This window comes from Podarcis vaucheri (assembly GCF_965113315.1).
Source record: "Podarcis vaucheri genome assembly, chromosome: 11".
Taxonomy (NCBI): domain Eukaryota; kingdom Metazoa; phylum Chordata; class Lepidosauria; order Squamata; family Lacertidae; genus Podarcis; species Podarcis vaucheri.
This window is the reverse complement of record NC_138749.1, coordinates 58,437,994-58,450,454: the sequence shown is the minus strand read 5'-3', so window position 1 is coordinate 58,450,454 and position 12,461 is coordinate 58,437,994. Positions and strand designations below refer to the sequence as shown.

General features: G+C 41.7%; 1 protein-coding gene across 2 annotated transcripts in view; it reads left to right on the top strand.

Moving 5' to 3' along the window:
- Positions 1–12,461, top strand: part of DAPK1 (death associated protein kinase 1) — a 79,540-nt gene that overhangs the window by 50,656 nt on the left and 16,423 nt on the right. For both annotated transcript variants that reach the window (XM_082241495.1, XM_082241494.1), the window contains exons 13-18: positions 939–1,037; positions 1,422–1,520; positions 2,747–2,845; positions 5,481–5,678; positions 7,878–8,075; positions 11,953–12,051. In XM_082241495.1, the coding sequence (XP_082097621.1) occupies positions 939–1,037; positions 1,422–1,520; positions 2,747–2,845; positions 5,481–5,678; positions 7,878–8,075; positions 11,953–12,051 (792 nt within the window). The remainder of the gene's footprint in view (positions 1–938; positions 1,038–1,421; positions 1,521–2,746; positions 2,846–5,480; positions 5,679–7,877; positions 8,076–11,952; positions 12,052–12,461) is intronic.

Here is a 12,461-nt window from a genome sequence, read left to right as displayed (position 1 = left end):
CAGATTTGCCAGCAGTGATGAGTGGAGAAGAAGGAAAAGCTACGGCTGTTGTGTGCAGTTTAGGCCTCCCCCCCCCCCAAAAAAAGAAAAAAATCCATGTGGGATCCAAACGCTACCATTCCTGCCTCTCATTGGGTGGTTCTGGGAGGGAGGTTCCTGGTGCTGCCTACATGAGTGGGTGGAATGGATGGTTGTTGCTGTGAAAATGAGGTTTTTCATAGTTAGCTGTTCCTCTTCCTTTTCAGTGTACCTCCAGCGCTGAAAAACTTGCTTTCCTGTATAATTAAAATACTCAGCGCCTTTATCCTTCAATCATTATTTATCTTCCGAATCTTTCATTGTCTTTGCATCTCTCCAGTGAATTGGTTTTTCATGATTTGTCAATATCCTTTTTGAAATACGATGCCAACTTACACAATGCTCACAAAGGTAAATTTAGCAGTGCTGTCGCTCACTACATTATGAAAGCAATAATCCTAATAATGAAAAATAAAGACTCTGCATGTTAGCTATAGGTTTTATTACATACAGAGAGCTATTGTACATGGTGCACCAGACCCACTCTAAATCTTTCTCAGAAACTCATTGCTTTGCATTTTGGGGTGTTTGTTAAATGTATCTGGACTTTCAGAGCGATTTTGACGCCGCTCTTCAAAAGCAGACGCTTACTCTTCGTACACAGATTTTGCATCAGCTAAAACATTTATAAATATCCATATACTACTATATCATTAGAAAATCAAAGTGGTTTACAATCTTGTCTTCATATATAATAAAGTCTGTTAAAAAATTAAATCAGAGACTATCAACTAGCTATATATATATATACGTTGTTCTCTCCCATAATCTCTTGAGACCCAGCCAGATGGGTGGGATATAAATAATAAATTATTATTATTGAGAAAAGTGATCAGTTTTTAACAGTTTGTTCATTGCAGCATGGGACACCTCCATTTCTGATTGCTGCTGGATGTGGAAATATTCAAATGCTTCAGTTATTCCTAAAGCGAGGTGCCCGTATTGATGTCCAAGATAAGGTGAGACAATTGTTTAGATTGGTATCTAAATGTGTTACTTATTTGCAGTGCATTTTAGAAGGAAACAGATTGAACATTTGTTTACATTGTTGTAAATGAAGATTATAGATTGCAATCATTCCTGCAGCTCAGCCAGTCATATTCTAAATTTGGCAAAGAGCAATTGCATTTCTCACCCTTTCGTTAGTATCAGCAAGTTAATACCCATATGAATTCATTTTATTTGAATGAATAGCTAAACAAAATGTTTCCGCTTTGGAAAAGTCGCTTTGTTAGATCTTGATAATTCTCCTCATCGTGTAACATTATCCTAAGTATGTTGGAATATGTTGCTGCAATTTGCTTATGGTTTTATTGATTGCCATCATCAAATATTTTGGACAGGCAGGATCTAATGCAATCTACTGGGCGTCTCGACATGGTCACGTCGAAACTCTGAAATTCCTCCATCTAAATAAATGTCCTTTGGATGTTAGAGACAAGGTAAGGGCAAACTTTTAAATCTGTTGGAGCATTATTTTAAAACTTCTATTTTAGATAGCCTTGTGGTGCCATCGTATAGCTTCTCTACTCAGAAATAAGCCCCACTGACTTCAGTGGGACCTAAGAAAGGTAAAGGTTAAGGACCCCCGACAGTTGAGTCCAGTCGCAGACGACTCTGGGGTTGTGCCGCTCATCTCGCTTTACAGGCCGAGGGAGCCGACGTTTGTCCGCAGACAGTTTTTCCGGGTCATGTGGCCAGCATGACAAAGCCGCTTCTGGCAAACCAGAGCAGCTCACAAAAACGCCGTTTACCTTTCCGCCGGAGTGGTACCTATTTATCTACTTGCACTTTTTGGCGTGCTTTCAAACTGCTAGGTTGGCAGGGACCAAGCAACGGGAGCGCACCCCGTCACGGGGATTCGAACCGCCGACCTTCTGATTGGCAAGCCCAAGAGGCTCAGTGGTTTAGACCACAGCGCCACCCGCGTCCCTTTCAGTGGGACATACTCCGAAATAAATGTGTATGTGAATGCAGCCTGACCCATCCAGTGCTCAAGTTTAGGGCAGGCTACAGTGTTTCTAAAAATTAAATAACATTGATTCTGTTAAAGTACTTGTTCTATGCTAACTCCTGAAGTTTTCTGTTAGAGTAAGGTTAGTATGTGCCAGAGGTAGCCATTTGCTGACCTGCACTGGGATGGGGTGGGTTCTTCAGCAGTCAGTGTGGATGCCTGTAGGTAATGCTACCCCAAGCTATTTTCCAGCCAGCAGTAGCCCACAACAAGCTCCAAAGCAGAACCTTTATGTTTATTTGTAGTATTCATATTATTGCTGCTGTTGAACTGGCATGGGAGGAAAAGGGCAAACCTCTCTCTATAGATTGTTCCCATCCAGTATTTATAGGAACCATGATGGTGGGAGTACAGTGGTACCTCGGGTTAAGAACTTAACTCGTTCCGGAGGTCCGTTCTTAACCTGAAACTGTTCTTAACCTGAAGCACCACTTTAGCTGATGGGGCCTCCTGCCACCGCTGCACGATTTCTGTTCTCATCCTGAAGCAAAGTTCTTAACCTGAAGCGCTATTTCTGGGTTAGCGGAGTCTGTAACCTGAAGCGTATGTAACCTGAAGCGTATGTAACCTGAAGCGTATGTAACCCGAGGTACCACTGTATTCCACAGTGTGGCATGAAGAATAACGCTTGTGTGTGTTTTGTCTTCTTCTCAGTCTGGAGAAACTGCACTTCATGTGGCATCTCGGTATGGTCACGTTGATGTGGTTCAAGTCTTGTGTAGCATTGGCTCAAATCCAAATTTTCAAGATAAGGTGAGTAGTAGAGATTAAGCCTTATTCTGCTGCTAAGCAAAACCAGGATTCCTTCCCATTCAGTACTTGAAATCACCATGTGGGTTTTTTACTTAGAGTAGAAATTAGTGGGCCTAACATTCCAGTTTCTATGGGTCTGACAACCATGTAATGAGGCCTGCAGTCCATGCTTACGCATGTACTAGTAGCAGATTTACCATATTTTTCGCTCTATAAGACGCACCAGACCACAAGACTAGTGTTTTTGGAGGAGGAAAACAAGAAAAAATATATTCTGAATCTCAGAAGCCAGAACAGCAAGAGGGATCACTGCACAGTGAAAGCAGCAATCCCTCTTGCTGTTCTGGCTTCTGGGATAGCTGCGCAGTCTGCATTCGCTCCATAAGACGCACACACATTTCCCTTTACTTTTTCAGAGGGAAAAAGGGAGTCTTATAGAGCAAAAAATACAGTCATTCATTCCAGTGTGGTGTAGTGGTTAAGAGCGGTAGTCACGTAATCTGGGTAACCGGGTTCGCGTCTCCGCTCCTCCACATGCAGCTGCTGGGTGACCTTGGGCCAGTCACACTTCTGTGAAGTCTCTCAGCCCCACTCACCTCACAGAGTGTTTGTTGTGGGGGAGGAAGGGAAAGGAGAATGTTAGCCGTTTTGAGACTCCTGAAGGGGAGTGAAAGGCGGGATATCAAGTCCAAACTCTTCTTCTTCATTCATTCATTCATTCATTCATTCATTCATTCATTTTGCCACTTTTCCACAAGAAAGCCTGCTCCAGGTGGCTTACAGCAAAGAAACAGGGATGCATTTCTAACAAGCTGCAAAATAATTTCATAGTAACAAAGCAAAACAAAATATAACACACCAAAAAGCCACATTTCAGTACTATAAATATAGCAAGGTTACGTAACAGCATGCAGCTTCCCAGTGTTTCATGCAGCAGCCCTTCCCAGGCCTACCTGAAGATGCAAACCACGTGCTCTACTGCTGAACTTTGGCCCTTCACCAACTAATCACCAACACTAAATATTGGACTGAAAAGGCCTGTTTAAGGCTAGTTCTCACTGAATGTTTCTGTGAATGTTTTACAATTGCCAACTTGGTAGAGAAGCATATGGGACCCAGTCAGTCACAAATATAGTCATTGCTGATTTAATAAATTGCAACTCCACTTCCTCTATTTAGTGCAGCCTTATGAGTTGTTTCCCACTGTGATTGCTCCAGAATGGTTGGGACGTCTCACGTGTTCACACAGATTGTTGGGCTATCTGGTCCTAAGTAAAAATTCTGCAAATAAATGATAAGCTTCCCCCCCCCTTTTTTATAAAGAGTTCCCCTTCCCTATCCCATTCATAGCTGTGCTACGTGGGATTTACCCTGTATCCCTTGAGGCAGGCCAGTAATACATTCACTGCATGTATTACTAGTGATATCATCATGGTAGTAGTAATAATATTCTTTTCAGTGTTTGTTGATGGGGGAATTAACTCTTGGGATTGTTTGTGATCTATAGATATGAAACTAATAGAATTTGCAGTTTCACAAGTCTGCCGCATGTCGATTGGGGAGCTGGAGCACACTGCTGTTGGAGACCATGACAAGGACATCTGCATGGATGAAGCCTATGCACAAATCTCCTACTTGTGTGTGCTTCCTCAGATATCGACCCCAGTGCATGGGCCACTATGCCTGATTGATGCATTGAAGGGCACTAATTCACAAATACGAAGCACATCCTGTTAATAACCTTTTAATGGGGTTGCAACATTTGCCTAGGAGTTACCGTATTTTTTGCACCATAACACTCACTTTTTTTCCTCCTAGAAAGTAAGGGAAAATGTCTGTGCGTGTTATGGAGCGAATGCCTACGGATGGTGGGGGGATCTGCTGCAGTCGTGAGCAGAGGATCCATGGTTCCCCTTCCTTCCCTCCTCCGTGGCTTGCTTTGAAACAGCAAAGTGGGAGAAGAGCCACTGAGTGGGGAGGAGAGAGGGACAGAGAGCCTGCTTCTTTAAAGGAGCAAAGCGGAAGAGGAGAGGAGCCGCTTACATGAGTGTAAGCGGCTCCTGTCCAGTTGGTTCCTTTAAAGCAAGCAGGCTCTCTGTCCCTCTCTCCTCCCCACTCAGCTCGCTACATAGCAGCAAAGTTTTTCAGCTCGCTAAGCCGGGGATGAGCGGGGAGGAGGGAGAAAAGCAGAGGCTGCTTGCTTTAAAGGAGCAAAGTGGGAGAGGAGAGGAGCCTTCTCCCCTTATACCCCTCTTCATTATTAGCAGCATCCTTCTCCACCCACCCCACGCGTGCTCCTTGTCCCTTGAGTGCTTTTCCTTCCCTCCCCACTTAAAACGTGGTTACAAAGCACGGATCCACATGGATCCTCAGGATTTTTGCACTGGGTCACCCCAAGTTCACCATCAGATCACATGTCTGTGGCCACAGCATGAACCACAAAAATCATACATCCACTGTTTCGTTTAGAATATTTTTTTCCCTTGTTTTCCTCCTCTAAAAACTACGTGCGTGTTATGGTCGGGTGCGTGTTATAGAGCGAAAAATACGGTAGATTTATGGAGTCAAAATTGGAAGTGTTGTTTAAGCATAATGTCAGCTTTGTTAATAGCAATCTTTCTAAATTATTTTGTAGGAAGAAGAAACTCCTTTGCACTGTGCTGCTTGGCATGGATACTACCTTGTTGCCAAAGCACTCTGCAAGGCAGGCTGCAATGTGAATGTTAAAAATAAGGAAGGGGAAACTCCACTCTTGACAGCCTCGGCTAGAGGTTACCATGATATTGTGGAATGTTTGGCGGAGCATGGCGCTGACCTTGATGCAACTGACAAGGTTAGTTATGGTTGAATTGCGTCGCATTTAGCAAGAAATTGTCTGTAAAGGTTTTGGATAGTAGAGAAGAGCTTTAAATAGCTTTCATAACTTGTTTGGATATTGCATGTCATTGTTAATCATTAAATGAAGGCTGTCTTAAGAAGTAGGATACAGCACTGTGAAAAATTAATTAATTGCATTTACTATGCTTATTTCATATAACTGTATAGTGATCTCCTCTGTGGGTCAGCTGTTCATTTTGGGAGACATAAGGCTCTTCCACCAGAACATCCCAAATGATAGCAAGACTTTTTAATTTTTATTAAATACTTGAAGTAGAAATAAGATGGTGAAAATGTATGATGCTCAGCATACAGATAGATTACTAGAAGTTTGCAGTTTCTTCCTTGTCTGCATCCAGTCTTTGAAGATTGATTGATCCAACTCCGACTCCAGTTTGACCCTATGAAAGGATAATCCATAGTCTGGATTGATGGCCTCTCATCCATGGTCAGAGCCCTCTGTCCTGCCTGCAGCAGGAGCTCAGTTTGGTTCTTTATCAATCTGAGAGACACTTAAAAGGCAAAGGGGGGAAAGAAACAAGGCATTTTTAGCTGAATAAGAAGTTCAAGCTTCAGTCCTTTTCCCACTTACCTGGGAGTAAGCTGCATTGAATTCAGTGTGAATTACTTCTAAGACATAGAGCGATAGAGCAGTATAAGAAACAAATCAAAAAATGTAAAAGTCTTTGACAATAACCTTAGATTTGGGGCCCCTTTTTGAATAACTCAGAGATGCTTTCCCATATACCGGGAGCAAGCAAATGAAGCTTTTATTTCCAACTTTTAAGTATCTGAAATCCAGGAAACTCTAGTGTGTTTGTGAGTCCTCCGTTTACCACAAGGTCTCTTTCCCATATATGAGGTTAGAGTCTCTCCAGCAAAGCTCCACTTACTGCTTAGAAGTTTCACAATGAGTACAAACTCAGCAGTATTTGTTATCATCAAGGTGTACTGAAGAAGAAAAATACAATTCTATCTCTCTTACTAGAAATTCGGGGTTTCTTTAAATAGCTGTTTCTTTTGCAGTTTAAGAGTTTTCATTGTGAGTCTTACTTGCGATTCTCTGCATCTGTACTGTGCTTACAGCAAAAGAATCATTGCGGAAAGCGGAGAAATTCAAGTGGTTTTGTCTGTGATAGATTTATATAGAAATTTCCTCCTCACCTTTTAAGCACTGCACAATGCTAACTGAATGTGCAGCTAATTAAACAGGACTAGCTTTTCATGAGGTAGTTTTGAAGTTCCTGTTTGGTCTTTTTCTTGACACCTGCAAGGAGTAGCTTTCAGTACCAGGGAAATGTACATGGGCTAAGCTGTGCTATTTAAATCTACTCTTTCGTTTATCTAGAACATTTCTTTTTTCATTTGGGTCCCAAACAAGGCAGGAAAGGATGTAACTTTTTATGGGACAAACCAATTGTACCTCAGTCCAAGGTGGTCACGGTTGAAAACCTATGGTGATTGCCATTTTATCCTAACCGCAACTCTGAAGTTGAGGACCCCAGATCATCAAATGGACTTCATGGTCAAGCTGGGCATTAAGAACATTCCTCTACAATCCAGCCCACTGGACCACAGAAGTAATGTGATGATTTAGCTTACAAGAGCAATCCTAGCCTCTGGTCCCTGCATTTTCCTCCTTCCTTGGTGTTCCACAAGGAAGAATGGAAGCATCTCTTTCCCTCTCTAGAATTAACTACGGTTTAGGATGCCTTCTGAAACCTCTAAAGTGTGATTAATCTTAACTTTGGTTAATGGGTTATTAAGCTGGTTTATATACATAGTTGACATTAACCATACTTTAGAGTTCAGTTGACACACCAAATGGCAGTTAATCTGAAGTGGAAGATTCCAGACACATCACAGTAATGTTCCTCCTCACAGTCATGTGAGGACAGAGGGAGCACAGCAGTCCAGAGGGAGGTGAATCTTGTTCTAGTAATTTTAAACCACGGTTTAGTGTTGCATCCAACTGCAGACACTGACTTAGCAAGGAAGTTATCAGGTTCCACAAAGCCCAAAAGGAGCTCTGTGGTGCTCAAAATGACTGAATATTATTGTATTTGCTTCTGATAGAAACATGTTAAAAAAACAGTTACTGATTTTGTTTGCAATACAAGAAATAGCTGGTCATTCTTTTTTTGTGTGCATTTAGGACGGACACATAGCCCTTCACCTTGCAGTCCGAAGATGTCAGCTGGAAGTGGTTAAAATGCTTATCATACAGGGATGCTCCATAGATTTCCAGGATAGACATGGGAACACTCCTCTCCATGTGGCCTGCAAAGATGGAAACATTCCCATTGTGATGGCACTCTGTGAAGCAAACTGTAACATCGATATAACCAATAAGGTACTTTAAAAAAACAACAACACCCAGCAACCCTACAGTGCTTGTACTAAGGGCTTTTCCAGATGACAAATTGTTCCAGCACTGAATGCACAGTAGGTTTGCACTTGAGAGGGATCAAATAGTTCTTCCCCCCCAAAAAAAGGCTACAATTAAATGAGAACTCCCATTTTCTGAGTACCGAAAACGCAATTGCTAATCTCTGAGGGAGGAAAGGGGACATTTCTCTACAGCTAGGGGTTCCATTTCAAGAGTGAATGCTCGTTGATCAGTGTAATTAGTACCTATTAGGTCGTTCTCATGATTGTCTACCCCCCCCATGTCCTTTGGTGATTTTATATTATTTTACTTGAATAGCCTCAGTATCCAGAGAAGTTACACTCTATCCTCCCTCGTCTGTTCACATACTAAGCTGGGCGGGCATGCAGGCTAATATACTTATACAGTGGTACCTCGGTTTACGAACTTAATCCATTCCAGAAGTCCGTTCTTATACTGAAACCGTTCTTAAAACCGAGGCACGCTTTCCCTAATGAGGCCTTCCGCTGCCGGTGCCCTTCCACCGTTCAGAGACTGAGGTAAAGTTCGCAAACCAGGACACTACTTCCAGTTTTGCAGAGTTCGTAAACCGAATCATTGGTAAACAGGAGTGTTCTTAAACTGAGGTACCACTGTATCTTCTAGACATGTATTTTTATTTCATCATGCCAGGTTAAGTCACTCTTCATTTTATTTCCTGAGAATCTGAATTTGACACATACAGTGGTACCTCGGGTTACATACGCTTCAGGTTACATACTCTTCAGTTTACAGACTCCGCTAACCCAGAAATAGTGCTTCAGGTTAAGAAGTTTGCTTCAGGATGAGAACAGAAATTGTGCTCCAGCGGCGCAGCAGCAGCGGGAGGCCCCATTAGCTAAAGTGGTGCTTCAGGTTAAGAACAGTTTCAGGTTAAGAACGGACCTCCAGAACAAATTAAGTACTTAAGTACTTAACCCGAGGTACCACTGTTGTCCCAGTTTACACAAAATTCTTCTTACTGTTCTTGTGCAATCAGAAATTTATCAGTGCAGTTTTTGGTTCTGACATTATAGAGGCAGATAGACCCCTTCAAAGCTGTTTTTCAGCAACATTGCCTACCCACCTCCTGGCAAGTTGGCCACTTACCTTCTGGCAGTGCTCAGCTGCTTCTGAGGTAGCAGAAGCGAGCAAGAAAGTTGCTGCATTAAGCGAACTAGTAATTAACTGGGGAAAAGGTGCATTGGTGATAGGTAGCATGTGGGTGTAAGGATGATTTTAGGTCCTAAGGTGGAAAGGCTTAGATCCCTTAGACAGCTTCTCATGTTTTATTTTGCTTCCATGCAGCTGGTAAATAATACATCTCAGCAACTCTTGTTCCTTTGTGCATTAGAAGATTGCTGTTAATAGCATTGCAAAAACATTGTATGCCTCTGTGGTGTTGGTATTACTTCTTTGTGAAAATGGCTCGGCAGTATGTGGGAAAGCGAAATACAGTACTTAACAGGTTTGACTCTTGTGACTTTCCATGTAGGAGTTTGTAGAACTTCAGGATTTTTCCTGGTGCTAATTTCAATGGCTTTAGAGATCCTAAAGCTGACACACTCTGTGTGTATAGGTAGGGAGGGAGGCAATTCTTGGATTCTATAATGCTACAGAAGTGGGGGCTATTTTGAATAATGCAGCTTTTATATGACACATATCAGTTCAATTCAAGAGTCCTTGAATTCCTTTTAAGGAACATTGTAATATTGCAATACAGCCTGACCACCTAAACACCCTCCATGACCTTCTGTTCTACAACCCACCATGGAAAGTTGCGGGTTTTTGGCTGACCCTGTGCAATCATTTATTTGGATTATTTTTAAATTTAAGTATCACCAGCTGCCAAGTAAAAAGCTTATGATAATAAGCCCTCTGCCCTCTTGTGTTAGCTTAATCCTGACTGATTGAGCAATTAAATGCAGAACCATGATAGAAATTCAGTTTTCAGGGAAGCAGAGTTAATACAGCTAAAGGCTTGACTTTATGGCTGAAAATCTTATACTGGTCTCAGTGGCTTGGCACCAGTTTCCCCCTGGGGAAAAAAGCAAACCCCTCCATCTAAAGAGGTCAAGTAGTTTCGTTACACATGTATGATCGTTTGCACCTTAAGCTCTTTCGGTTTGTGACATCATTAGATGCCATGAATTTTATTCAACTAGCTTGTTCGACTTTGAGCACAAAACATTCTGTAAATCATCTTCACAATCAAATCTTTTGACAAGGAATAATGGACTTAATGAAGCATCCATTCTGGATCCTTAAACGTGACATTAAGCAGTTTATTGGATATGTCACTGTCTTGCATAGTGTCAGGTAAATAATCTGTTCAGCCTAGTGGAGATTACTCTAACTGACAAGGGTTCTGCAGAGTTTGGGGAAAATATTTTTCCCAGCTCTTCAGTTGAAGATCCTTTGACTGGAGATGCAAGTAGTTCTCAAACCACCAAGCTCTTATTAACTTTCTTTGCTGCTTCTCCAGATTAATTAAGGAAAGGTGAAATATTACTGTGCGTGTGCTCTAAAAGGTCATAATATTTGATGAAATTACAGCAGCACAGATAAAGTAATATCACTAAGCAGCTTTGCCTAGAAGGTGCACAGAAAATGTATTAACCACGTAAATGTCCATTTTGTGTCTGGCAGTAAAGCCAGGATTTCACAAAAACGATGGAAGAAGTAACAACATACATGGTTCTAATTATCCTACAAAAGGAACACAGACTTGTATGTAATTTGCAATGACTTCATATTTTAAAAGTAAAACTTCTAGAAGCCTTAATACAAGCTTTAAAATATGCAGACACTTGTGTTTCTGCAATCCTATAGAAATCCCTAAATAATAGTCATAGCAGAAGTGTGTGTGTGTGTGTGTGTGTGTGTGTGTGTGTGTGTGTGTGTGATGCCACTGCTGTTTTAGATGCTTTCCCCCCTCTCTCCTTCTCCCCCCCCCCCGCCGAGGAAATGAGAACTGCCTATAGAAAACAATGCAGATATCTAGGATTTTAGTACTGGGCAGTAGAGTGCCCTCAAGCAAAAGTTATCAACAAGTGTAGGAATTCCTTTAATGTGTTTAGTGTGAATCCATAGTTCCCCTCTCCAGACAGCAAGATGAATTACTATAGTACTGTGACCTCAGCATTCCTGTCAGATGTTGTTTCTAAACACTGATTCATGGAAGTTTCTTTAAGGAGGAAAAAGTAAGTAGGCACCACTGTAAAGTTGTTTGCTTCTGCTGAAGATTAAGCCTTGGGAGTGCACTTCTTGGGTTACAAACCGCCTTGCTAGATTATGGTGTGCTGAATGGTTTAGTCACTAAACTTCAAGAGGCATGATTATATCAAACTGGTATATTGAGAGGCTCCTAGAGTATGACCCTGTTCAGATATAATGCTGCGCACAAGGAGCCTTGATCTTGCAAACTCCTCCTTTCTCTCACATTGCCAAGAGGAAGCGTTTAACACCTTTCACTTTTGCTCAACTACAGCTACCCACTTCATTTGAACCAGGAATCAAAGTTTAATACGATCCACTTTATCCAGGAATCATAGTTAAATACCATATGGTCCGGTTTCAAACAAGCTAACTTCAAACCATGGTTCAGGAAATGTGACGTCTTTAAACCAGCCGCAGTTAGTGATAAACTTTGATTCCCAGTTCGGGGGGAAATAGGAAACTTCTGTTCGCCAAACGTCTCCTTTCAGCTGCATGGAAAGGAGGACTGAGTGCAAGACCATGTCTCTGTCTGCAAGCCAATCACAACATTTTAATATTTTGACTGGATTATCGTTTCAGCAAAGTCTTATTTTATATTTTATAGTATGGTAGGACACCTTTACATCTGGCAGCGAACAATGGAATTCTTGATGTTGTCCGGTACCTTTGCCTAAGTGGAGCAAATGTGGAGGCGTTAACTTCTGTAAGTATGACCTAGTATATGGGTTTGGCAATTTTCTGAAATCTCTCCTCCCCCCCCCCCCCAACACACAAAGAGCTTCTGAGCTAAAACACTTAGGTTTTTTAAAAATCTTACACACAATATACAGGCTTTTCTGACACTAAGCCTAAAATAATTTAATTTGGAACGTGGTTCCTAGCTTAGCGACAGTATTCTTGCTCAGAACTCGGCTACTTGGTTTCCAGTAACGTGTTAGCTATTCCCCTGACAATGTGTGTTGAAAACCTATAAATACAATATTTAGGCCTTTTTGAAATTAGTTCCTCTGGAAAGCTTTCATGCTAAAAATAAGAAGGATAATTCACAGTGTACTGGCATGTGTAGGAGGCAGAGTGAATGGATCAGCAAGCTTTGCAGGTGAACTTGTAAAA